The sequence below is a fragment of the Vanessa tameamea genome, chromosome 12 (assembly GCF_037043105.1).
Source record: "Vanessa tameamea isolate UH-Manoa-2023 chromosome 12, ilVanTame1 primary haplotype, whole genome shotgun sequence".
In the NCBI taxonomy this organism is placed as follows: domain Eukaryota; kingdom Metazoa; phylum Arthropoda; class Insecta; order Lepidoptera; family Nymphalidae; genus Vanessa; species Vanessa tameamea.
The window spans coordinates 1922408-1947593 of NC_087320.1; the positions used below are offsets into that span (position 1 = coordinate 1922408).

Consider the following 25186-nt stretch of genomic DNA (forward strand, 5'->3'; position numbering starts at 1 on the left):
AGGATAAACAGAAGGAAGGATAACATATCTAAGGTATAATAGCGCAATGGTTTAAGGGCGGCCTAGCGATGTAAAAAGTCGCAGGTTTGATTGTGAACCCTTGGGCTATTGTCATCCTCGCCCACAAGCTTTCAGCTTAATTGGAGGGGTAAAAATGGGGGGGGGGTTCCTTCCTTATAATGGGGCATTACTACTGTACTTTTGGAAAAAAATAATAATCTGCCAAATTCTTACCCGTTTTATGGACAAAATAAATGGAATGAAGACAAATAAATTATAAACAATGATTTTAAAGCTTATTATTATAAATATATCGTGTGTATTTAATTTAAATTAATATAATTATATCTTAAAGTGATTGTAATCACTTAGCAATCTAAGTGATGGAAGTAATGATCCGATAACTTGGAACTAAGGGGGGAACATAACAATACGAAAATGTATTTAAAAGTATTATTTGGTTACATAAAAATAAAGTATTTTTTTTATATTATAAATAATAGTTTTATGAATATTTCGTATAACTTTAGTTTCTGAACAGCGAATCAAAATCATATTACCTAATTGTAACATCTGAATTGTAATTGGTCGATGAGACTGATCAAGGAATTGGCGACCAATGATCATTCAGTACATAGTTGTAATAGTAAATCGGATTTTAATAAGTCTTTCAGAAATTATACGTATGATACTCTCAAAGTCTATGCAAAAACATTATATCGAATTTGGAATCATCAAATATTCTTGCGTATTATAATATTAGTAAATACTTGCCACCTATGTTCATTTGTGGTTTGTACTAAATATCAAATCAAGATGAATAGTAGCTTATCCTCTCGGCGTCATATGTTAATCGCGCGCCAAATTTGACGAATCAGGTAAGCTTTTGGCGTTGAACAAGATACTATGGCAGGTTTATAATATCTATATATACGTATACATATATAATTAATATTCTAAGGATAAAATATTTGTTCATTTGCTATCGATATAATTCTGAATCTGTTGAAATTATTTTAACAATTCATTCACAATAAGTAACAATATTCTAATATTATGATTTCACAACCAACAACTAGAACGCGAGCGAAGCCGAGGACAACAACTAATAGGCTTCATTTATTTAATTAGTATGAAGACTGTTAAAAAAATTGAATTACATGCAGCCAAAGTCGCCGGCTCAGCTAGTCACTTATAATTATGTATTCAATTTTGAATATCATGAAAACTGTATATGTTTAATAAAAGACAGTCTGATTCACTTTGTTAATCGTATACATTCATAATTACGTTCATATTTTACTTGGTGGTAGGGCTTTGTGCAAGCCCGTCTGGGTAGGTACCACCCACTCTTCATAATATATTCTACCGCCAAACAACAGTACTCAGCATTGTTGTGTTCCGGTTGAAAGGGACAAGAGACTTAACACCTTAGTACCGTTGTGATGCGTTGGCGATGTAAGGAATAGTTAATATTTCTTACGGCTCCATTGTCTATGGGCGATGGTGACCACTTACCATCGGGTGGCCTTTTTGTTAGTCCGCCTACTATTATCATAAAAAATAACGTATATAAAATATTATGATATATTATTATTTGTTTAAGTTTTGGATAGATCCAGCAGTGCATTCTTAAGTTATTTGTCAGGTTTTTTGTTATGCTATATCTGAAACGACTGGTCCAAAATTCCAAATAAAAAAAGTAAAGGTATTTTTTATTGTCAGAAAACGCATTGCAGCGTATAAAATACCCTTTACTCGGAAAATTAAATTGTTCCCAGGTGAGATATAAAAAAGTCCCAAATCAAAACAAAAACAGCAGTTCTACTTTCATATGAAATTGATTGTAATTGTTACAGTTAGTTTAATGTAACGCTTACAAAAATAAACTTAATGTAACCTAACGTATTTAATCAAAATAACATTTAAGTGATATCTGTCAAAAGTTTTGAAATTAGAACATAAAAGCTGCATCAACAATTAGTCTTATAGTCGTTTCAATAAACTAAAACTCATACGAATATAATTACGTATTAATTATTTAAATTATATATATTTGTAATCTGTGGTTTTTTCGTTTTCTACTAAGTTATACGACATACATATCCTATAGGTTATTAATCACGGGTTTTATTGGACTTAATAGGGGTTTGTGCAGACACAGTTGTCGGTACCATATTCTACCGCTAAACAGCAGTACGTAGTATTGTTGTGTTCCGCAGGATAAGTTAGCTAGTGAGAAACAGGCGGAAGGGACATATTATTATCTAGTTTTTAGTTATTGTTTCATTGAAAAAATCATTTTAATTAAATTGCGTTATTAATGAATCAAATTTATAATAAAAATACATTATATAAAATATTAATTATTAAACGAAATCCGTCCACCGCGTTTGTCGGTCTAAACGCAATTAACTCAAAAACTACTCAACGGATTTTTTAACGGTATTCTCTAATAGATGGAGTGATTCATGAGGAACGTTTAAATGTATTATTAATTGAAGTTTTTGTAATTTGGTTGTAATGATGTAACGTCGAAGATGTTCTACATCCTGCCGACTACGAGCTTTACTGGCGTGCCCGGCTTAAACTAATAGACTTGTATGTATAACGGTATAAAGGCTTTATGTATATAAGCTTCTCATGCGAAAACAGGATGGTTAGCTAGTTATAAATTAAAAAAAAAATTTAAAGTGCATTGAATCGATGAATTAATTGAATCAAAACAAAAAGAAATATTTGCTTGTTACTAAATCTGAAAGTTAAATGAAAAAAATTATATATGTAGATGTATTAAAATAATGGTGTCGTACCCTGGCTTCTCGGGTGTCATTTATTAATAACTAGCGACCTGCCCCGGCTTCGCACGGGTGCAATGCTGATACTAAATATACTACAGAATGTCTTACAACGTTCACAGCATTTTATCATTAGACAATTCAAACCGCTATGTCCCTGCATTTTAAATGTGTAATATCTTCGAAAATATTAATTTAAATGACATGCTGTAAGTGGCTACATTGATTTAAATTAAATGCACAATTATTTAACTTAATTGGATAAGAATTAATGCTGTATTACTTAAAACCGCTTCGAAAATAAGTCAGTATTTCTCGTAAAAAGTAAAGAATAAAAAATGTTTATTGTGGGTTATCCCTAAGAATTAGGACGTCACTTTTAAAAACCTCTAAATTTATCAGTGTTTACATATAAACCATCCTCTTGATTCAATCTATCTATTAATAAAAACCGCATCAAAATCCGTTGTGTAATTATAAAGATCAAAGCATACACAGGGACAGGCAGCGGTAAGCGACTTTGTTTTATACTATGTAATGAAGAAAATAATATTATATAAATATAATGTATACGTTGTATCACTCAGGAATAATATAGCTCTCTATCGGTGTTTTTTTTTAGAATCGTACCATTACTTCCTTAGTACTCCCTACAAAAAAGTAACAAATTTTACCACTTCATAATATCAGATATATACAAAAATATATATATAGATGTTATATTTATATATGTAAGAGTGTTAATTTTTGATAATTATAATTAAACGACTCTGATTAAGATGGCCATTCACAATATGGGACTAGGGTTAAAGGGAGCTTAAAAGTCCTATAACGAGTTAATTTTTTTTTTTCGATTAAATTAGTGATTTCTTTCGGAAGTGATATCAGGCTTAACGCTTGATTGACGGGATTTTTTTTGAGATATGTCATATTAAATCAAATTAAAAAAAAATTGTACATATTCTGTTTGTCCATTTAATTATGTTTCTCATGGTATACCAACTATGTTGATTCCCTGAACTAACTTGAGTATAGTAACAAAAAGAGTGGCCACAATAAGGGATATCTTTTTTTTTAAGTTGTGCAACTTAAAACAATTTACCCCTCTTGTAATATCTATAATATATCATCCCGAATGTATAATATTTAACTACGAAATGTACTGTTTTCCGAGGACTTGGATGAAACTTTATTATAATAAAAAAAGTAATATTTTTTATTGCCAATAATTTTAAGTACCCGTATGATCATAGATCACTCGACGGCATCATTCATCTCGTTTTGACATTAGCTTTTTTTATTTGGGAGTGTTAGGATATATGGAAATTAATTTTCCGACATAATTTATTTTTAAATCGGATTATCGGTAATTTGAAATCGGAACATCAGAATAATCAGTTTACGGTCTTAGAAAAATTTGTGGATCGGGGAATGCTACATTCGTCACCGTTTTGCAATATACTATATTATATAAGTTATACTCTCATACATAGTAGCGAACAGAACTGAAAGGGCAAACGGAAGAACTTAGTCGTTGGTACTTAAGCCTATTTCAAAAAAGGTGAATATATATTATTCACTTTTTTAAAATTTAAATATTTTTTGTTTGTTATTCAACGTCACTGATATTAAGTTTTTTATCTTATCCATTAGATATATTTTGTGAGTATTCATAATTCAATTCAAAGTCAATATTCTTCGAAATATTAGAGAACTCGCTTCTCTAACCGTTCTTTAATTTGAAGTGCACTTTTAAATTACCAAATTAAATAACTAAAATTAGTACTATGTACTAAACTAACTTTTAAACACAAAAACCGGCTTCAACGATTTGCCTCTACGTACATGTAAACTATTTTTTTTAATTACACTATAGGAATATCAATAAGAAATATTATATACAATACTTGATAATTTATTTTTGGAGTTACAGCCAAATCGAGGCAAATGTTCTAAGATATGGGCATAAGCCTTTCAAATTACACCATAAAGGATGTCCTACGCAGTAGAAATATAAGCTTTTATTTCATCCCCATAGCTTTTATCGAGCCTAATATACAAAGTTTAATTTGTTTTAATAATGATTTTAACACAATCAGTTGAATTTAAAATTCCGTTACAAGATTTGACCGCCACCTTTTAACGTAAGTTTAAACAAAAGCTTTTTAAAGCTGTATCTCATTCCACGAAATTCTTGTTCTTCAACAGTTATTTAAATCATCCAGTTGTAAGTGTGACTGATTAACATACATATAAAGTTTTTTATTTAATAAATATATACGCATATTATATGAAAAAGTGCAGTTCGTACAAATTATTAAAAACAGTTAGAAATTTTGAGATTATTACTATTGTTAAACGAGTCACTGGTAATTATAAAGTCAATTATTTCAACAAACATCTAATTTTAAAAATTTTATCATAGAATATAGTTAAAATAATGATATACGTCGAAATTCTAATTAATTTTTATTATAAATTATAAATATTGTTCTAAATTTGAAATAACTATAAAGTCAAAAATCAGTTTTTGAATGTTTTCCAACTTGTTAATTTATGTTTCATAATTATATTTATTTTTACGAAATAGTCGAGGTGAAAATAATTCTATATACGTATATGTTAGATAATTAACATCGAATTTATGCGACTCTTTCAGTTTCCAACCCTCAGTGAATATAAATATATGTCGGTTTTAATTCTTCATACATAATTTATAATATTTTAAGAGCATATATATAGAAAAATCTACATACATAATTAGTGGCATAAAAATAGTTTTCTTTGTAGTTGTAAAATAATTTATAAAAAAAAAAAATAATAATATTGTAACATAAAAAATATAGATTAAAATAAAATGAAATATATAATAACTAATATTGAAAATATCAAAATTTCATACTTACTTCTGTTTTTTATCCTATCCGGCCACCACTGTCAACGGCACACAGGTATCTACTTAAACCGGAGCCATTTCCCGCCTTATATACGCGTCAAAGCGTTAGGTTGACCACGCACTAACGACTTCTATATGTGAATTAGCTATAAATATGTCCACAGAATTATAGAAATACTCGGACATCCTGTAAAAGTCGACAGTGTTCATCTGACTTACATCCGACTTTTGTGTGGGACTTCTTCAAGACTGCATAGTTTATTATCAAACTTTAGATTATATCTTTTAAATAAATTCAAAGTAAAGGAAAATATTTTTCTATGAAGCTTGTATCATTTTATAAAGACGTTTGTAACCTTTTAGTTTTTCTATAAAGCGTTTAGTTTTTTTTACGGAAAATTCTAGGTTAGATAACCCATAAATTGAAAGGAAAATGTTTCTTTTAATTAAAAATAAATAATAAACTAGTTAATCGTCCCGGCTTTGCACGGGTTGAATAATTTTGAGGAGAATTTTCCAAGCACCAGGCTCCAATATGTATGGTTTGAAATATTTTACTGACAAATACAGGTTTTCCATGATATTCTCCTACATCACGAGATTTGATCACGAGATGAATTATAAACACAAAAAATATAACGAATTAATGAAAAAAAATTTTTTTTTGCGTATTGAAACTGCTTTTAAATATCACAGTGGACAAAGGCTTATTACGATATAGAAGAATGGTGCAAGTTGACGATGATTTCTTTCAGAGAAAAAATTGTACATTTCGGATTTGAATCTGCAATCATCGTTAAAGATAAACATGTTTAGTTTTTCAACCACTAAGCCATCTCAGCCCTAATATGACTTAAAATAGGTTAAAACTGGCTTTCCCGACTCCGTACAGGTGAAATTAATTCAAAGTTTTTAACGGTCCGAGGAGGAGTTTGAGTTCAGGATCTCGAGATCTGCGGCCTATCAGTATATATATAAATTGCCTATTCTATGTAAAATAAACTAAGTAAAGTAACAGTCTTGAAAGGTCTCACTACTGAAATTGTATCTTAGTGACGTATAGGAACGGATTTAACGGTTCGTTACTCGTAACTCAAAAATAATAGATTGATGATGTACAATAACGATTCGTTAAATATATGAACAGAACATAAGTAATTTTAAATCGTTAGAAGATTAATTAAATACACAAAACAATAATTTTTAAGTTAAACATAAGTTAGAAATAATTCATGATCATTCACGTTGCATACGTTGTATCGCAAATTTATGTTAACAAAAAATAACTGGAATACAAATTTAAAGCATTTACGAAAATGAAAATTTCCTTTACATTTCGCAATTTGAACAATTCCTTTAAGAGATGTACAGTACATGTTTGAAATAACGTGTATAAAAAAGGACTTAGGGCATGCATGACGATGTGCACTGAATAGCTTTGGGTATAAAGGTATTTAATCTTTCCAAAAATAGTTTCAAAAGTTTTATTCAAAATCTAAATATTCTTCATTCAAGTACGCTCATATCACAGTACTGAATTAAATATAAAGATACCACCGGGATGAAAAGTAGATTCTACCGAGAAAACCGGCAGGAAAATCAGTTGCTGCTCTTTTATTAACATTACATCAATACACATTTCATTTGCATTTAAGTTGTTCCAAGTGTTTTAGAAATCATGACGTAAGAACAACCGTCATTCCCTATAGGCAACCTTCCCATCTCTCTGTCTCTCTCTCTCTCCCTCTTTCTCTTTTCATTATATACGGTTTTATATAATATTATTTAAACTAATTTTTGTTATTGTTTTAATTCACACGGGATTTTTAGTAACAATTTTATTTCTTGTCATTGAATTATACTCAAACGTTGCTGATTTATTTCATAGTGCTGTGCTGTGCTGTGTCATTTAATAATATATATCGAAAGCGAAATCGTTACAACGGGTTTCTTCTCTTTTCGTCAATTCATTAAATGACGGATACAATGACGCTTTGCTCAACGTTTAAAGCTCAAGAATAACCCTAACGACGCCGTCGTTATGTGGCGTACGTAATATTTTTTATTCAAAGTGAAAATATACTTATATTCAAAGAATGCGTATATATATTTGTATTAAAATAATTATTTTATACAAAATAATTATAGCTGGAAACAGAACACGATCCTTAAATAGAAATAGAGTGATATGCGACATTGCCTATAATAATTAGAATACTTCAAATACATACGTATCAAAATAGCATATCACATGAGTCGACTTACAACATTTCACGAGTGAGCACTGCACTAAATGTTTATAAAGATAGATGCTCTATTTTGAGGTATGAAATACTTCTAACCTATATACAACTGTTTTGCTCTACATATATTTTTTACTATATTTTCATTTTTTTAATTTTATTACATTACATTAACAGCCTGTAAATTTCCCACTGCTGGGCTAAGGCCTCCTCTCCCTTTGAGGAGAAGGTTTGGAGCATATTCCACCACGCTGCTCCAATGAGGGTTGGTGGAATACACATGTGGCAGAATTTCGTTGAAATTAGACACATGCAGGTTTCCTCACGGTGTTTTCTTTCGCCGCCGAACTGAATTATAAACCCAAATTAAGCAAATGAAAATTCAGTGGTGCTTGTCTGGAAAATGGGGGTGTGACGTCTTTTGTCCTATAGGTAATGCTTTATTAATTTCGTGCAAGTAAAACAGATTCAGCTACTTATCAATAAATCCTAACTTAAACTACAGTCTGTAAATTTCCCACTGCTGGGCTTAGGCCTACACTACCTTTAAGGAGAAGGTTTGGAGCTTATTGCACCACGCTTATCCAATAAAGATTGGTGGATATACATATGGCGAAATTTCGTTAATGTAACCTAAAGAGATTCTTCAAAAAAACATAACTTAAGTTAACCTAACACATGTGTAATTATTTCTTAAAAGATTTTCAATGTTGACATTGAAAAGAAAAATACAAATAATAAATTATAACATAGTATATAACGCTGAAATATAACATAACTGAAATATTTTCATAGAAATTTAATACTTGATTCATTATTAACTTTATACAGATAAATAATGAATCGAGTGGATAATACAAACATGGTCGTTAGTCTACGTCACATAGTCAAATGAAATGATCCCATGAACAAACCGATGGCTTTGAATTTTGAAAATATTAACTGTTAGCGTTTGTCTCTTAGAGCGTGCACCGTGTCATTAATTTTTCGCGTTACTGAACAACACTAATGAAACATCACAAAACTATTGCAAACAGTTTATACGTTTGTTGATTTCGATAGCACAATATTAATTACAGTAATTTCCATTGTCACCAAAATATCAGGACACTGTTTCATATATCAACGATATTTTACAGTAATATTTCAAAAATGGAATCTTATCAAACCACAATGACAACCTAGCCTTATATCTTTAAACCTTATCCTTAAATTTTAATAAACTGACTTTATATTCGTTAACTTATATAGACATATTAATTTAATTGTATAATAAATATAGTATATAGTTAAGTTCATCATGTAAATATAGTGTTTCTTACTTACTGTCTTAAATACTTAAAAAGTTTTTTGTTTTTTAATTATTACTGGAATTGAACTCACGAACATTGAATAGTTACCCTTTAAAAGCGAAACTACCAACTTAATCATTCGCTTTATTTGTTATTTCTAAGTTCGAAACGAAGTAATAATTCAAAATTTGAATATTAACGAACGGATTGCGAAAGGATCTTGATTGCTTTCCTCATGATAACAATAATAAATACAATATAATTTTAAGACTTTATTGAAATAATCTTTTGTTAAATAACAAAAGTTTTAAGGGAAAATAGTAAATGAAAGCTGGAATTGACCAGAGTAAGAAATTGCGAATTAATTTTCATGTTTTTCATTTATTGAAATAATTCATTCATTTAAGCATCGGTAGTGCAATGGTTTTGGGGCCGCCTAGCGAGGTAAAAAATCACAGGATCGATCCTGACCCCTTGGGCTATCGTCGTCCGTACTCTTAACATAAGTAATACTCTTAAAAGGAGTGGTAGATAGGAATATTAGTAGCATGATCTTTGGTTAATTTTCGCATATTCTTTGTGCTTATTTCTTTAGTTTTTAATTGTGAGTGAGTCTGTATTACAGGTATAGCTTAGGGCCGTGGTTTGACCCATTGAAGACTTAAGATGGTATACACTGCTAAAGCCAATGAATAAAGTTTACCATCCATCACTATCAGATGACCGAAACGTGATCAATTTCATTTCATTTAGATTTTTCGTATTTTAGATATCAATAGAACGTGTATCTTTATTTACTGAATTTGCTATTAAAAATCAACTTAAATTTTATATTTACATCAAAGTGTAGTGTGTAATGTTTTGTTGTTATAGAACATAGTTTTTCTTTCGATTTAGAGTCTATGTTATTATTGAAATTCATTTCGTCGTTCGCGTTACTCTATGTGCTATCGTATATGAATTATAAACGTTCAAATTATAAGTGATGGACATTATAATGAGCGCGAGGCGCCTCCGCAGCTCACAAAAACCTTTTATTACAACTAAGGACCAATAAAGTTACGGTGGTAAAATTTAAATGGCGACTATATTAAGGACGCCCGTCAAATAATTGATCTTCATACAATATAGAGGTTTGTCTTCGTGTGGAATACAAAATTTTAGTTGGTATCAATATAGTCGTATAAAAAACGCCAGATTTTTACTATATTTTATTTAATACTATTCATATTGAATATGCATATTCTTTGTATTGCGTTACTTTAGACGATTTACTGCTACGCGAGTTAAATTCAAACCTCATAAATTGATTCGATGAAGCTTTATCATATTTCAACTTTAATTGATTCAAGTTGTATGTTGAAAGAGATCAGGCGGTTAAAGCAAGTAAATCGTGACCTAATAAGAGTATAGCAAATAAGAAAGAACAAGAAATAAAACAAATTAAAATAGAAGTACAAGTCCTGATTAGTTGTTCTTCCGGCTCATGCTGATACGCTGTTTTATACACGTATCCTATACATTTATTTGATTGTTAATGTCAATTTCGCGTATAGCATTCTGTCTCAAGAGGTGAGGTTTGAGTTTCTCATAATACCTCTATAGACCAGAGAACAGCCGGCGAAATAAATGTTTTGCCTTATGTTCAATAATGTTAGCATACAATTTTTTTAGTTATATTGATATTTGAGTCAATCTAGAGGAGATAATGATGAAGTATTCCTGACTGATTGACTGAATCGGCTATTCTTAAAAAAGATCAAATCCTATAAAAATCCATCCAATAAAAAATTGACATTCTGGAACCTCAGTTCCAGAAGTTCACTCATGAAGTATGAACTATGACGAAGTAAAAATTACCTTTGAATTTGTGGACTGGCTCACTCACCATCCAAAATATATAACACAAAACATACATTATATAAAATAAATACATAGGTAGGTACGTAGAGTAGATTTGCCTTGCAGATCTTTGAAAAATTCTTCACCTAGCTAAATAAATTATACCGGAATAAATTTGATGTTTAAAATATAAACATATATTTTTGATTCCATCCCAAGTATTCATAAATATTAAACGTTATACATAAAAACAGATTAATTAAAGTATTAACATGGATTCAGTGGATTTTTGAGATTTTCTAATGTTAAAGTTTTATAAAATATTACATTTTTTTATTAAAGAAAAAGATACTGAGTCTTACCTGTCTCGGTATAATATACCGGAACGGTGGAAGCTTTACATTATATTTAACCTTGTAGAATGAAGTATATTTTGCTGTAGTTTTTGAATGCTAAAATTATTTATTTCAGTGGTATCGGATTCAGACTAAGTTTATTGACAATTAATAGAAGTAGAATAAGACTAGACTAGAACATACTCGTAATTAGACTAGACAGTAAGTATCAGCTGGTCTTACTAATATTATAAATGTAACAATTTGTATGCTTTTTACTCAATCACACAAAAACGGAAGGATTTCGACGAAATTTGGAATAGAGACAGCATAAACTCTGATTTAACACAAGCAGGCGAAGCTGCATGTATAATCTAGTTGTGGTATAAAATTAACAATAATATATACTTTTTGAATATTTGTAACATTCGGTATTCAGTTTTATTCTTTGAATTTAAACATTCTGAAATGAAAAATTTAAATCTAAAGTTAAGATCAAAATTGATCGAAGTAGTTTACCATTTTAAAGACGTTACTGACGTAAAATCTGCTACGTTTTCAATATATGTACTTATGTAACTGAACGCCTTAATATTTGATATGTAGACTATAACACGTACAAGGAACAACTATGTTACTGTAGCTATAGATACAGTATTTGTTCAAAGATTTCCGGTGTGGATGCAACACCGTTACGTGTGGCGTTTCACAGCTTACATCACGTTCTGATGTGGGCCAAATCATTTTGATGGTTTAGTCCCTTAGTTTTAGATCATAACAATGTTAGGTAGAGTTGCTGTTTTTTACTAGTTCTTGATGTAATTTATACTTGCTAATGGCTTGAGACGACAATGAGGCTTCAAAACAGATGTATTCCATTGAAGTTTATTTACGACGACCTCCGTGGTTGGGTATTGTGTACACCGGTTTTCATGGGTACGCCACTCCGTGGTCCCGGGTTCGATTCCCGGGCGAGTCGATGTAGAAAAATTCATTACTTTTCTATATTTTCCTGGATGTTTATGGTACCGTCGTTACTTCTGATTTGCCATAACACAAGTGCTTTAGCTACTTACATCGGGATCAGAGTAATGTATGTGATGTTGTCCAATATTTATTTATTTTTGATAAAGATTTTGTGCTGAACTTCAATCAGCAGGAATATACGATACAATTCTCGTAAAATAGAAAAGGCATTAAGTGACCCGAGGTTTAATTGCTTATTCATCCACTAAATATCCTTAGAAATTTATATTGAAACGATTGAATGCTAGATCTCACTAGAACAGTATATAGGTTGTATACATTTTAATCATATTGCTAAGTATTATTAGCATTTATACAATTGTTTTCGCGTTATTGAGTAAATAATATAATACTTTAAAAGTTATAGTAGAGAAATATTTAATATTCAAAACACTAAAGCATTTAAACAAGGAATAATATTCATGTTAGTAAACTATAATCAAACCATGTCATCACGCTTTAAGCAAATGACAAACTTTGAGAAGCGATTTTGATAGAATATTTCTATTATTTTATACATTTGTCTTGAAAATTGTCAATGCAAATAAACATCGATAACAGATTAATTAACTTAATAATACAGTATTAAATTATTACCACGAAAATTCAGCAAAGAAAAATAAGTTCCAAGTCCTAAATAAGTGATTCTAAGACAAAGTTCCACTGAAAAATGCATGGAACTTCTAAGTGTATAAGCGGTTCTATGACTGGTCCTGTCGTTGTAGTACTTGCAAATAGCATAGAAAGATGTCAGAGAAGGATAGCTAACAACAACGGATTTCTTTTGTTTTTCCATCTCTTTCCGTTGCTATAGTAACCAATATCTATCAGTTGATATATCGGTGTGATCTGTAACTTATTTGGACCACCTTATTAGGTAATCCGAAATGTTGCTTTCGTGACTTGATAAAATGTAATTTTTTGATTAAGTATTGGTTTCACTTGTGCCCTTACAATAGTATTATTAAAAATTATAAATGCATGAAAAATAAAACTAGTTTATACGTTATAATAATTAGTAGTTCTTAAATTATAATATTGTATATATATGCTTCATAAATGCAGCCTTTTGTACCTAAAAGACAATGTATCTCGCTTTGTTTTAGACTATGCCAACCTTATAATAGTAAAAAGTTATTTTCTTTCACAAAATTTTCTTTCTTAAAAATATATACATTTGTACATAGTTGAATATATTTAATTCGAGAAAATAGTACTGAGTTTCTTGCCGATTTTTCTTCGCCTACTTGTACGATATAATTTCGATTTGATTTGATTCGAAATTAATTATAAAAAATCAAGTGATATTAAAATATTAAGAACTTATTAGCACTCATTAGCTTTGTTATAACTTAACAATTTCATAAAGTTGGAACAGACGCTGAGATGTTATAAAATAGCCTTATGTGTTATGAATATTAGTAGCAATGTCGTATATGACTTTTTGACATTATACCATCATTTTTCGCGGAGAGTTTAAAGCTAGTTGTTAGAGAATAGCTTAATAGGACGACTGTAATATCCAACAATGTTGGTCTACTTGTACATTGGTTGCAACTTATTTAGAATTGGTGAAATCTTCTAAAGTATTCCTTCGAATGAGATTGTGTAACAGACGATATTAATTTATATTACATTACATTACATGAACAGCCTGTAAATTTCCCACTGCTGGGCTAAGGCCTCCTCTCCCTTTGAGGAGAAGCTTTGGAGCATATTCCACCACGCTGCTCCAATGCGGGTTGGTGGAATACGCTTGTGATATAATTTCGTTGAAATTAGACACATGCAGGTTTCCTCACGATGTTTTCCTTCACCGCCGAGCACGAGATAAAATATACACACAATTTAAGCACATGAAAAATTCAGTGGTGCTTGCCTGGGTTTGAACCCGAAATCATTGGTTAAGATGCATGCGTTCTAACCACTGGGCCATCTCGGCTCTCACAGTCCGATAATTTACATTAAATAGTCAAAATAACTGAAATATTAATTTAAATGCAAGTTTAATACTGAATTCTGCAGATTACGATAGATGAAAAAAGTTGTTATGCTTGACCTTAGAAAATAGACTGACGCCGTTGTTGTATAGGCTTTTAGGACCCACAATTTTATGCTCCATTGTTTTGACGTATCACCTAAGGTTAGCAATGTAAGCGCACTAAAACAAAAAACAGTTTTATGAATAAAGAGTCATCATAGTTCACCCAATTTGTGTAAGATACTTACAGATTCCATTCACAAAAAAGCGTTTATAGCGGTATCGACTAGGGTTTTAAAAAGACACAGGATCGATTCTGACCCTTTAGGCTATTGTCGTTTCTAAAACAAACGTTAAGCTTAATTAGTAATTCCTTATAATGAGACTGCTATTATTCTTTTAAAAATCTGCCTTATTTATCGCTCTTAAATTCGTGAAAATCGCATCAGAAGTGGTTTAGAAGAAATGAGCGGATATACAGACAGTAGCTGAAAGCGATTTTTTATTATTTATTGTTATAGACAAACAAGAGTAGATATATCAAACAAAGCGTGAATATGCTTGTCACGCACTAAAGCGAGTGAAGCTGCGCTGTTGAACTACTTCTAATAATATTATATTCTATTAAAAAAGTGATATACTAAGTTACTATTACATAATATTAATCTTATTGATACAGATAGAATTTTGTACATTCTGCTGTAATAAGAAAATGATCCTCATATTTTTGAGTACAGGCATTCGGACAAATGCAATTTATCAATGCGAGTATCGTCGAGGCGTTAATAGAATATCAGTACTGGACAAATATCTTAAGTCAACAATATCAATTTGTAACAATAATAATCAGCGATTGAACTGAAACGGGTTTTGACGTAGGAATTGTTTGACTTTGCGTTTTGAAGCGAGCGAAGCAATTCAATAATTAATTGTTGTGGCGTCGCAATTTTGAGAATTACACACCCTGTCACAGCTAAACCGTACGCTTACTTAAAATTTATTACAATGAATAGTAATATTCATATTAATATCTTCATTATATGGGCGACTATATATGCAAGAATGCTATCGCTGTTTCTTCATTGAATCGCAATCAATCAATCAACCGATCCTCTGGGCGAAAAATTAATCAACCCAGTGGAGGTAATTAAGGCGAGGTGTTGCATTTTTAATTGAAGGTTTTGCATTGTTATTCCAAGGTCCAACTGCAAGTAGAACAAATACATCATTTGAAATAAAATTATAATGATTATTTTTATTCCTAATTTAAAATCATATAGAATACAAAAGTGCGAGAAAATAAATTATTTTATTACTTTAAAATTTCTATCATGTTTTAAATCGAATATAACGTTGACAGACTAACTCGTAACATATTTAAGTGTTTCCATACTAAAAAATACTTTTCGCTGATCCCTAAACGTCTTCACAACCCACTCTCGAACCCAACGCTATAAAATGTCAGATTAAACACTCACAATGGTTTAATGAAAACCAATTTATTGGGCATACATTGGCGATTTTACGACGCGAGCTCTCTACGTGTGAAGGTCGTGAAACGGTATTTTACACATCGTTGAAGTATTAATGTTTAACTTATATCAAGTTAAGACTATTTATTACTACATGAACATAGATAGCCCAGTAATTAGAATACGTGAATTTTAACGGGTACGAAGTCGTAGATTCCCATGAATTTTGTTATTTTTTAATAAATAATAAATAAATAAATATTGGACAACATCACATACATTACTCTGATCCCAATGTAAGTAGCTAAAGCACTTGTGTTATGGACATCAGAAGTAACGACGGTACCACAAATACCCAGACCCAAGACAACATAGAAAACTAATGAAGTTTTTCTACATCGTTTCGGCCGGGAATCGAACCCGGGACCTCGGAGTGGCGTACCCATGAAAACCGGTGTACACACTACTCGACCACGGAGGTCGTCAATATAACTTTATAATTCGGAATCCACGGTGAAGAAAGACACCACGAGTGGCCCATATGTGTTACATGAAAATCTGCCACATACATATCCAAATCGCAATTGCTAACCATCATAAAAGGGTAGTATATATTCCAAATGCATATAGTATAAATTCCAAAAGATTATTAAAAAAAAAGGTTACCCTAGTTCAGTCGTGGGACATTTACGGGCTGTTAGTGTACTGTACTTTTATTTTTACTTGAATGGAATGAATACTATAACAACATTCGTATCCTCCAACTTATATGTATACATACTTTGAAATCTTTTTTTATTATATAGAAACGGATAAATGGGCCACCTGATTGCGGCACATTAGGTCTGTAAGAAATATTAACCATTCCTAACATCACCATACTGTATAATACTGAGTACTGCTATTTGGCAGTAGAATATCTGATGAGTGTTTCCTTTTGATTTAACAATTGACATAGAAAATAAAATAGTGTATTATATAACAATCAGGCTTAATCCAGGCAGGATTTATGCCTGGGTGTTAATTATGATTCTCCAGCGTCCATTTTGCGTACAGGAAGTATTGTTTTAATTTCTTAAAGAGAGACAGTTTAAAAATATTTAAATTGATAGATTGTTTTATTGATTAACATACGTTACATTTGGATACATTTTCATATCGATAATGTAGCAATTGTTATGAATAGTATGTTTTAACATTTTTCAATTTAATATTATATTAATCAGGATTAAATAAAGGAACTCTGGTTAAGTATTTAAAATAAATTCTATGAAAAATAATCTACTTATTACTTTTTGAAATTGAGAATAATTTGTGAATAATGTATGTAGTATTATGTAAAACTACAACTGGTTATTTATGTTAATTCTACCGAGAAAAATTAGCATAAGAAGCAGTGGCTTCTCCTATAAATTGCTTAGCAATTACAATAAATTTTAATAATTAGCTTTCGTAGTATCCAAATAGTAATATGCGTAGAAATGTGTAGAATTAGTAAAGTTCTTTTACTTTCTGCAAACCCGTCTGGGTAGATTTCATCATTAGATATTCTACCCCATAAGCATTACTTAGTATTATTGGATTCCTGGTGAGTGAGACTGTATAACTACAGGCACAATCGAAATAACATCTTAGCTCCCAAGGTTTTGGTGATGGATTGGCGACGTTAGAAATGGTTAATATCTCTTACAGCGCCAATATCAATGCAGTAAGACTTTTAAAACGATATTAACATTTTTGTTTGGTTAGAGATTATTCTAAGTTATCCTACCTACTTATTAATTTTATTTTCAATTTCGATGACTTCAGATGATACAAAAATTACTCCCAACGCCATCTATTGGCGCAAGTAAATATTGTTATTACATGAACGTTTTTAACAATAGCATTGTAAGCCGTAATTGGGAAAAGCGCCATCTACACATTAGACGTTTAACTAAATACTTTATATTTACTACGAAATCCGCTATGAGCGTAGCAACGTAGCGAACTGCTACGTAGCTCGTAGAGTGGCATCTCTTGGAATACCGCAAGGCTGAAAATTATACACACATAAATAAATATGATTTAAAGCCGTAAAATACTCACCGTATTCAACAGAAAATTAATATATATGCATATGTTAAAAGTAAAAGATGGAGTTGTAAAAACGGAGCTATTCCGATTTCGAGCTCTGGTATGGTATGTGCAATGTCAGAAATTCCCTTAGAAATGTTCTCTAGTATATTGGTAACAAAGTTGGAATAATTACAGTTTCACGGTTTATTTTATTGAGTAGAATCTTGTAGAACTACGAGAAGTAAAGACATACTTGTACAATTAAGTTTCCATGTCCTGAAGTATGTATTTATACACAACCCTTCTCAGGAAAACAAATTAAATTGAAATTATTTTAATAAATTATAAAGTAAGACGTAGTCTTCTAAAATATGACGATTTGTTTTAATTTGGTCAGTCTCGTTTTCTCATTTGTTTCATATTATTCTCCCTAGGGTACCAATGTGTAACGGCATTGGTACCCTAGGTGAGGGAAAATGAAAATCAATATGTTTATATTATGTATATATCGATCTGAATTAATAATATATTATTATTATTAGGTGATTATTATTATTTCGTGATGACGGCAAGAGACCTGTTGGCTGGACGTTGGTTTCCAAGGAACGTCGACACGCTAACCTCGTCTCAAATCAGCGAAGAAGCGATTAAATCATTCGACTCTTATTCAAAATTTAGTCTTGGTCCCATTTGCAATTGAAACACTTGAATCTTGAAGATAACTTCAAAAAATCTTTATTAAAAGTATGACACCTCACCCTATTGACTGCACCGGTGACAGGAGCCCTCCCGTCTGGGTTCATTTTACGTCCATAGAGAATAGGAATTGCGATTTAATGGAGAAAAGCTGCTAGTATTGTTGCCATCGTTTCATGCGGACGTAATTTGTACGGTAACAATTTTTAAGTTTTATTTGTTTATATTTATGGCCTTACATGTTGATAGTTCTTATTATGAGGATTGGTCAAAGTTATTCACCCAAGAGAGCACAACAGAGATATAATGTTGTGCTCTGCTGTTAAGAGAAATATTTTGAGAAAATGTTTGATTTTCTGCTGGATGTAATTCTGCCACAATTGTAGCCATCGATTTTTATTGAGGCTCGCTAAAGTACTCGAAAGCTCCAAACTGTCTGGAAAGGAGAGGAGGTTTTTGATCAGATGGACAGTTGGACATTTACAGAAAATAAACAGTCTGTCTGTGTTCTTTAAAACACTTTATATACAACTGACGCTGTATCTACGATTCTTCTAAATGACAATACGTTTTCTTTTATAGTAATTTGTGGTAATTTGTATCTGCTTTAATAAATATTTTAGCAGATTTTCTTTTTTGCCAACTTACTGACGCTATCTCATTTTGGAATTGTTTTTTTTTTCCTCGTTACCTCGTCAGTAGAGCCGTTTAGATTGGTCTATGCGTGTTCATAAGTATGTGCCTCTAAATTCAAGTTTCCAGAATCAATCTCACGTCTATCGACAGTTCTCTTTGAATATGATTCCTTGTGCGTTTCTAACAGTACATATGCAACAAAATGTATCTAAAAATAAAAATCGTTTTTAAGAAATGATTTTATTTGAAAATTTTAACTTTATGCGATAAAGTGATTGTTTTAAATTCAGCTCCATTTCATTTTATTTATTTATTTTTTTAATAAAATAGATAAATAGATAAATTGACTAACAGATGATATGCCTTACACGACCAATGCGAACTTTGGTGTTATGTTACATGTGTCTAGTTATACTGGTTCACTCACCCTTCAAATCTTAATACCACGTAACTGATATATATGTATAAGAAAAACCCTTAAATAATATACGCATTACGCATTAAAATAGCGTCTCAACGTAAGTTAGCTTTCATCTTTTCATCAGTGAAATACGAAGGCTTTACTTATAATATTTAAAGCACTGTTGTTCACATATATTATAATAAGTTAGTATAATTTGAACTACCTACTTTGTCAAAATATTTCAAGTTATATTATAATTAAGCGATGACGGAAGTAGAAGGGGGTAGGCGAATAACAGCGCATCTGGCGATTCGCCAGTGCTTGTACGTGCCGGAGTGTTTGAAGGTTGGCGCAGACACACGACAATTACTGCGACAAAGTATAATATCAGTCGCGTAATAATATTGATAATATTACACTATTGTGCTGTATTTCTGAATATTTTGTCAAGATTGTATTTTAGCGAACAATATACTAATTCAAAAAGTTTCGTTTTATTATTTGAATGATAGAATGAATGAAAAAGCATAAATCATAAAAATGTATATTTATTGAAATACAAAAACAAATTTGACCTTGAAATTGTATTCCCATCACGCCGAAGAACTTTCTCTTCGCTTTGAGTATTCGCGTTTATGTATAATCATTAATGTTTATGTAAAGTCTACTCTGGCTACAAAAATAATGTATTTTAAACGTTCCTTAACGAAATTTGTAGGACTTTCATTTGGCCAACGAGTGACAACTGGACGTTTCACTAAGACCTAAAATTCCGTTTTCTGTATTTGAAAATTTCTGCAAAACAAAATATAATTAAATTACACGTTCGTGAACAGACATAGTTCAACAAAAAACATTACTGAATCATCTATTTCGTGTCATTATAGATACAAAAAAATAATCTTTATGATTTTATTGAAATATTCAAAATATTATGAAGACAATATCAAAGAAATAAAAAGGTGATGTTGCTAGAATATCCAAGAAAACATGAGTGCCACTGCTTTAACATGTTCTTTGTAGTTTTTAGGTGACGTGCAGTCAAACATTTCCAGATAGACAGACAACTGAAGATGATAGACTAACAGGCAGACGGATTATATAACTGACTTCAACACGAAATTTCTGTCAAAACCCATTATAAGATTCCAGTAACCAATATCTAAATACACAAATTTTAGCATTATAATAAGACTAGCTGAACCGGCGGTTTTACCCGCGCGAAATTTATAAAACATAAACATCCAACCTCCGTTTTTCCTAACCTAACCTTTTTTTTTTTTTTTGTTTTACGAGGAGGAAATGCATTTACGCATGCGGCCCGGTCGGGGGACCGGGACGGGTATGTGGGACTCAACCGGGGCCTAATGCCCCGTGCCAGGGCACGCTAATGTCCTGTCCTACCCACTAAAACCTCCTCGGGTTTCCACCGCGCCGCATAATGGTGGGGCTATGGGAACGCCATGGCTTACCACCGCGGCCCCGCCGGCGGCGGCCACCGTAAGGCGGCCAAATAAATGAATACGCGCCTAAAGGCGCGCCTTCCTCCGCTGCCTCCGTCCCGTTAACGTAATGGACTCCCTGAGTCCGCCACTGGAGGCCGGGCGCCAAGGGCTGACGCCCTGCGGCGGATAGGATGACTGGCTCCGCCGCTGACCACCGGTGTACGACCACACCTCCGACGCTCATAACGAGCCCCCCTCTTCTTGCCAACGAGGCCGCTCACACAGTCCACTCCGCTGATCGGAGAAGTACCAGGAGCGACCCCGCGGCATTCCTCCGCGTCAGTCTTAGCCGTGGCCGACGAGCAAGCTCAAGCCGGCCCCGTTGCCCAGGGTGCGCCACGAGGAGGCGACTGACATGCACCCAAACCTAACTTAACCTTTTTTTTTTCTCGCTGGAAAAACGCGTTACGCTCTTCCCCCCGTGATGGAAAGTGGGGGGGTGTGTGGGACTCCCCGGAGCTCTGGACGCTGAGTGCACCCAGGTACGCCGGGTTTACCCACTAAAAAACCAGCGGTACCCTCTCCGTCTTTCCACTGTCGCCAGGCCCGCCGTGGGTGACCCCAGGTCCTCCTCCCATCGGACGATCAGGGCTCGCTGGGCTAGAGCCCTGATCCGCCCGACTTCCGCCGATCCTGGACGGTCGCCGCAGTTCCTCGCCTCGACCCGGAACCGGTACACTTCCGCGAGCACCTCCGCCAGAAGCTTCCAGGGCGGATCGCCCGCGAGAAGTGTCGCCGCTGTCCACGACACCGTACGGCACCCTCTGATGCCTCTCACCGCTATGACCCTCTGCGGCTTTCGCAGCAGGGCCCGATTATCAGCGGTGAGGGCAACTACCCAGATCGGGGCACCGTACAGCGCCATCGACCTCACTACGCCGGAATATAGACGCCGGCATAGCGACCCCGGCCCCACCACGTTCGGAAGGAGGCGACCGAGGGAACCTAACCTAACCCCCCTTAGCGATAGAATTTCGTAAAATCCGGGTTTTGTAAAGTTTATAGCGGGTGTCTACACCATAATATAAAGAACCTACCTGCCAATTTTCAAGTTTGTAGATGTTATAGTTTCTGAGACATCGTGATTAATCACTGAGTGGTATTTCTCTTAGCTTAAATTCATTTCTCCTACTTTAATAGAATAAGTGAATAGTTATTTGTATAAAATTATGTATGTTTATACCGTACTACACATATATTCGATTGATTTTTATACTAAAATGTATTTTATAAATTAAATAGATTACAAAAATTGTTGATTGTATTTTTTAGTTTCAATTGTGAATACTTAAGAAAATAATTAATTAAACTTTAACAATTTACGTCACTTTTGTAGTTCGCGTGGTTCCGTACAACTTTTTAATTAACTCCAACTTGTCGAGTCTCCTTACATTTACTTTAGATCAACTCAAAGAGAAGTAAGAAATTATTGTATTGTTATATGTATATAATGTACTGAGTTGTTATTTCAAAAGACACTTGCGAATCATAAATTTATGCCATGTTTTGTCTAACAGAGAAATGGTAAAAATATTTCTTATTTAATTGTTCTCTTTTTTTATTATTAAATTTTGCTATGCTTTTTGTCTCAACTAAATGTATTATTTTATTAAAGTAGTTAAGTCTACAGATGCGATCATTTGCAGACTTAACTACTGTGTGTACATTGCGAAGTAATATCCTGTTTATTGCTTATATAGTGACATGTTCAATAAACTTCCATACGACGCACCTTTTGCATACATTATTATTTGGAAATAATAAAATAACATATCAAGTGATTTTTTAATTTCGTGCGAGGATAATAACAGTCCTTGTTTGTTCAGATTTTACCGTCCACTCATACATACATAGAAAATGAATCCTGCATATTATCTAAAAAGTAATCATAACAGAAAATATTTGAGTTTTTTCGACGGAATTATTCCGTGTTTTAGGAAAACCAACATCAAAAACTGAGCGCCAGCTTTTTGGGTACGTTTTCAGAAGACAATCTGTGGCGGCGTGTATATTTATACATCTTAAAATGTAATGTTTTATCTCTTTTCATAGAAAGAGATAAAACATTTTGTGTATAAAGAGGTAAAATTTGTTTGTTTGTTTAAAGATGTAATATTCGGAATAATTAATTAATTAATAATTCTATTCTAAAAAAAACCACACTGTTGAGAAAGCTATTTTATTCCTATGTGCCATAACATATCACATAATTTTATTTATTAGTAAATTGCACTCGTGCTAAGCTCGACGGGTCGCTGGTTTATTATAAGACTGATAATATTTTTATGACGAATTTTTATTTTATAATCGTACATTTATGAGTCTTAAATAATTAAAATAAAATATAACCATCTTTAGAATGTCGAAATGTCTGTGAGAGTGTTTGTTTATTAAACCAATAAATATATTCTGTTACACAAGTTAGTTTAATCATTTAGGCTTATACAACATTGATTACTATTACTGTTTGATTTGCAAATAAATTAGGATATAATACTGGTAATATTTGCTAAGCTAGATCGCAACTAATCAGAATATATGTACACAACATAAACGTTACGACTTCATGTAATTGAACTTCGTATATAAAATATAAGATTTAAAAAATATATATCCATAATTTATTGATAAACAAAATTGTATTCATACGTATCATACTGGACAAATAACCTGTCGAATCAATATTTTAACGTGTAAACATCTTAGCGGTCAGTACATTTAAGACCTTGGCCTGATACCTTTTTTTTAAAATTACATTAGCTTGTATCAGAAGGAATCATTTTCAATCGATCGAAGGAGAGAATTGTTATGCCAACATTTTATGATGCGATATCATATTCGGTTTTTTTATCAAAATTTTAAATTTGATTTTTTTTTTTTTTCGCAATGAATTTCCTCGATTTAAGAAAAGAATGACGGAAAAAGATACGTAATAGAAATGAATTTCAAGAGCCATTAAGGCAAATTAGATGGCGACGTAATTGGCTGAACTTTGGGTTCATTAAACTTAAATGCCTTATAAAATAAGCGTTTAAGATGGAGGCAGATTCACAAATGAACCACCTGATGGAAAATGGTCATTGGTATCGTAAGAAATTTTAACCATTATATTGACCCTTAAATCTCGATGTGCCCCAACCTTTGATAAGTTACGATAACAACCTTCTAACCGGAACACAACAATATAGCTGGTAACGGATTTCCTAGAGGGCTAGCGAGGCTGCTACGTCATATTAGTTTGTGGCAAATTTTCAAAGCTCGAAATTATTCTTGAAATTAGTAATAACCAGTACAATCTGGATTTAATAATAGAACTTTATTCAAGTTAAATTTCGAACACAAACTGTTGTATTATGACAGAAGAATTTTAATTTTAAATGCCATTCTACGGGCAGCAAACATTTCGCTGAGAAACCAACATCTCGTCCTGACTTGAATATTTGTTTACAGGAATTTAATTTCAAATAGATTGTTTAATTCAAACTCATATCTTTGAGATTAACTCTGAGTAGTACAAAATAAACATTCTCACTAATATGTAACTATTAAATTAATTTATTGGCAAATATAAAAATTAGTGCTTCGAAATATGAATGTATACTCATTAGTACAAAAAAGGGTTAACTTTTTTTTTTTGTATAGGTGAGCGGACGAGCAAATGGGCCACCTGATGGTAAGTGGTCACCACCGCCCATAGACAATGCTTAATCAACCATTATAAATGTCACCAATGCGCCACCAACCTTGGAAACTAAGATGTTATGTCCCTTGTGTCTGTAGTTACACTGGCTCACTCACCGTTAAAGCCGGAACAAAACAATGCTGAGTATTGCTGTTTGGTGGTAGGCCCTACCACCAAGAAAATGTCCTTATTAACTTTGTTTATTATCTGCATCTTTTTATACGTAAGGAAATTTAAAATAAGGAAATATTTGAAATCGTATATTATTCACAGGTTTCATTTCTTTATTTATTTTTCTTAATTTTATATTTTTCAGATTGC

At 32.2% G+C, this 25186-nt stretch overlaps 3 protein-coding genes across 4 annotated transcripts in view; all 3 read right to left on the reverse strand.

Moving 5' to 3' along the window:
- LOC113395982 (neuropeptide CCHamide-1) overlaps positions 1-5755 on the reverse strand; it is a 41238-nt gene extending 35483 nt beyond the window's left edge. For both annotated transcript variants that reach the window (XM_026633742.2, XM_026633741.2), the window contains exon 1: positions 5705-5755. The gene's annotated coding sequence lies outside the window, so the exon portion shown is untranslated. The remainder of the gene's footprint in view (positions 1-5704) is intronic.
- Positions 1-25186, reverse strand: part of LOC113392926 (leucine-rich melanocyte differentiation-associated protein-like) — a 267313-nt gene that overhangs the window by 145657 nt on the left and 96470 nt on the right. The window lies entirely within an intron of this gene.
- On the reverse strand, positions 21677-22048 carry LOC135193562 (uncharacterized). Its single transcript, XM_064216553.1, has one exon. It carries the CDS (start codon positions 22046-22048, stop codon positions 21677-21679), a length of 372 nt encoding a protein of 123 aa, XP_064072623.1.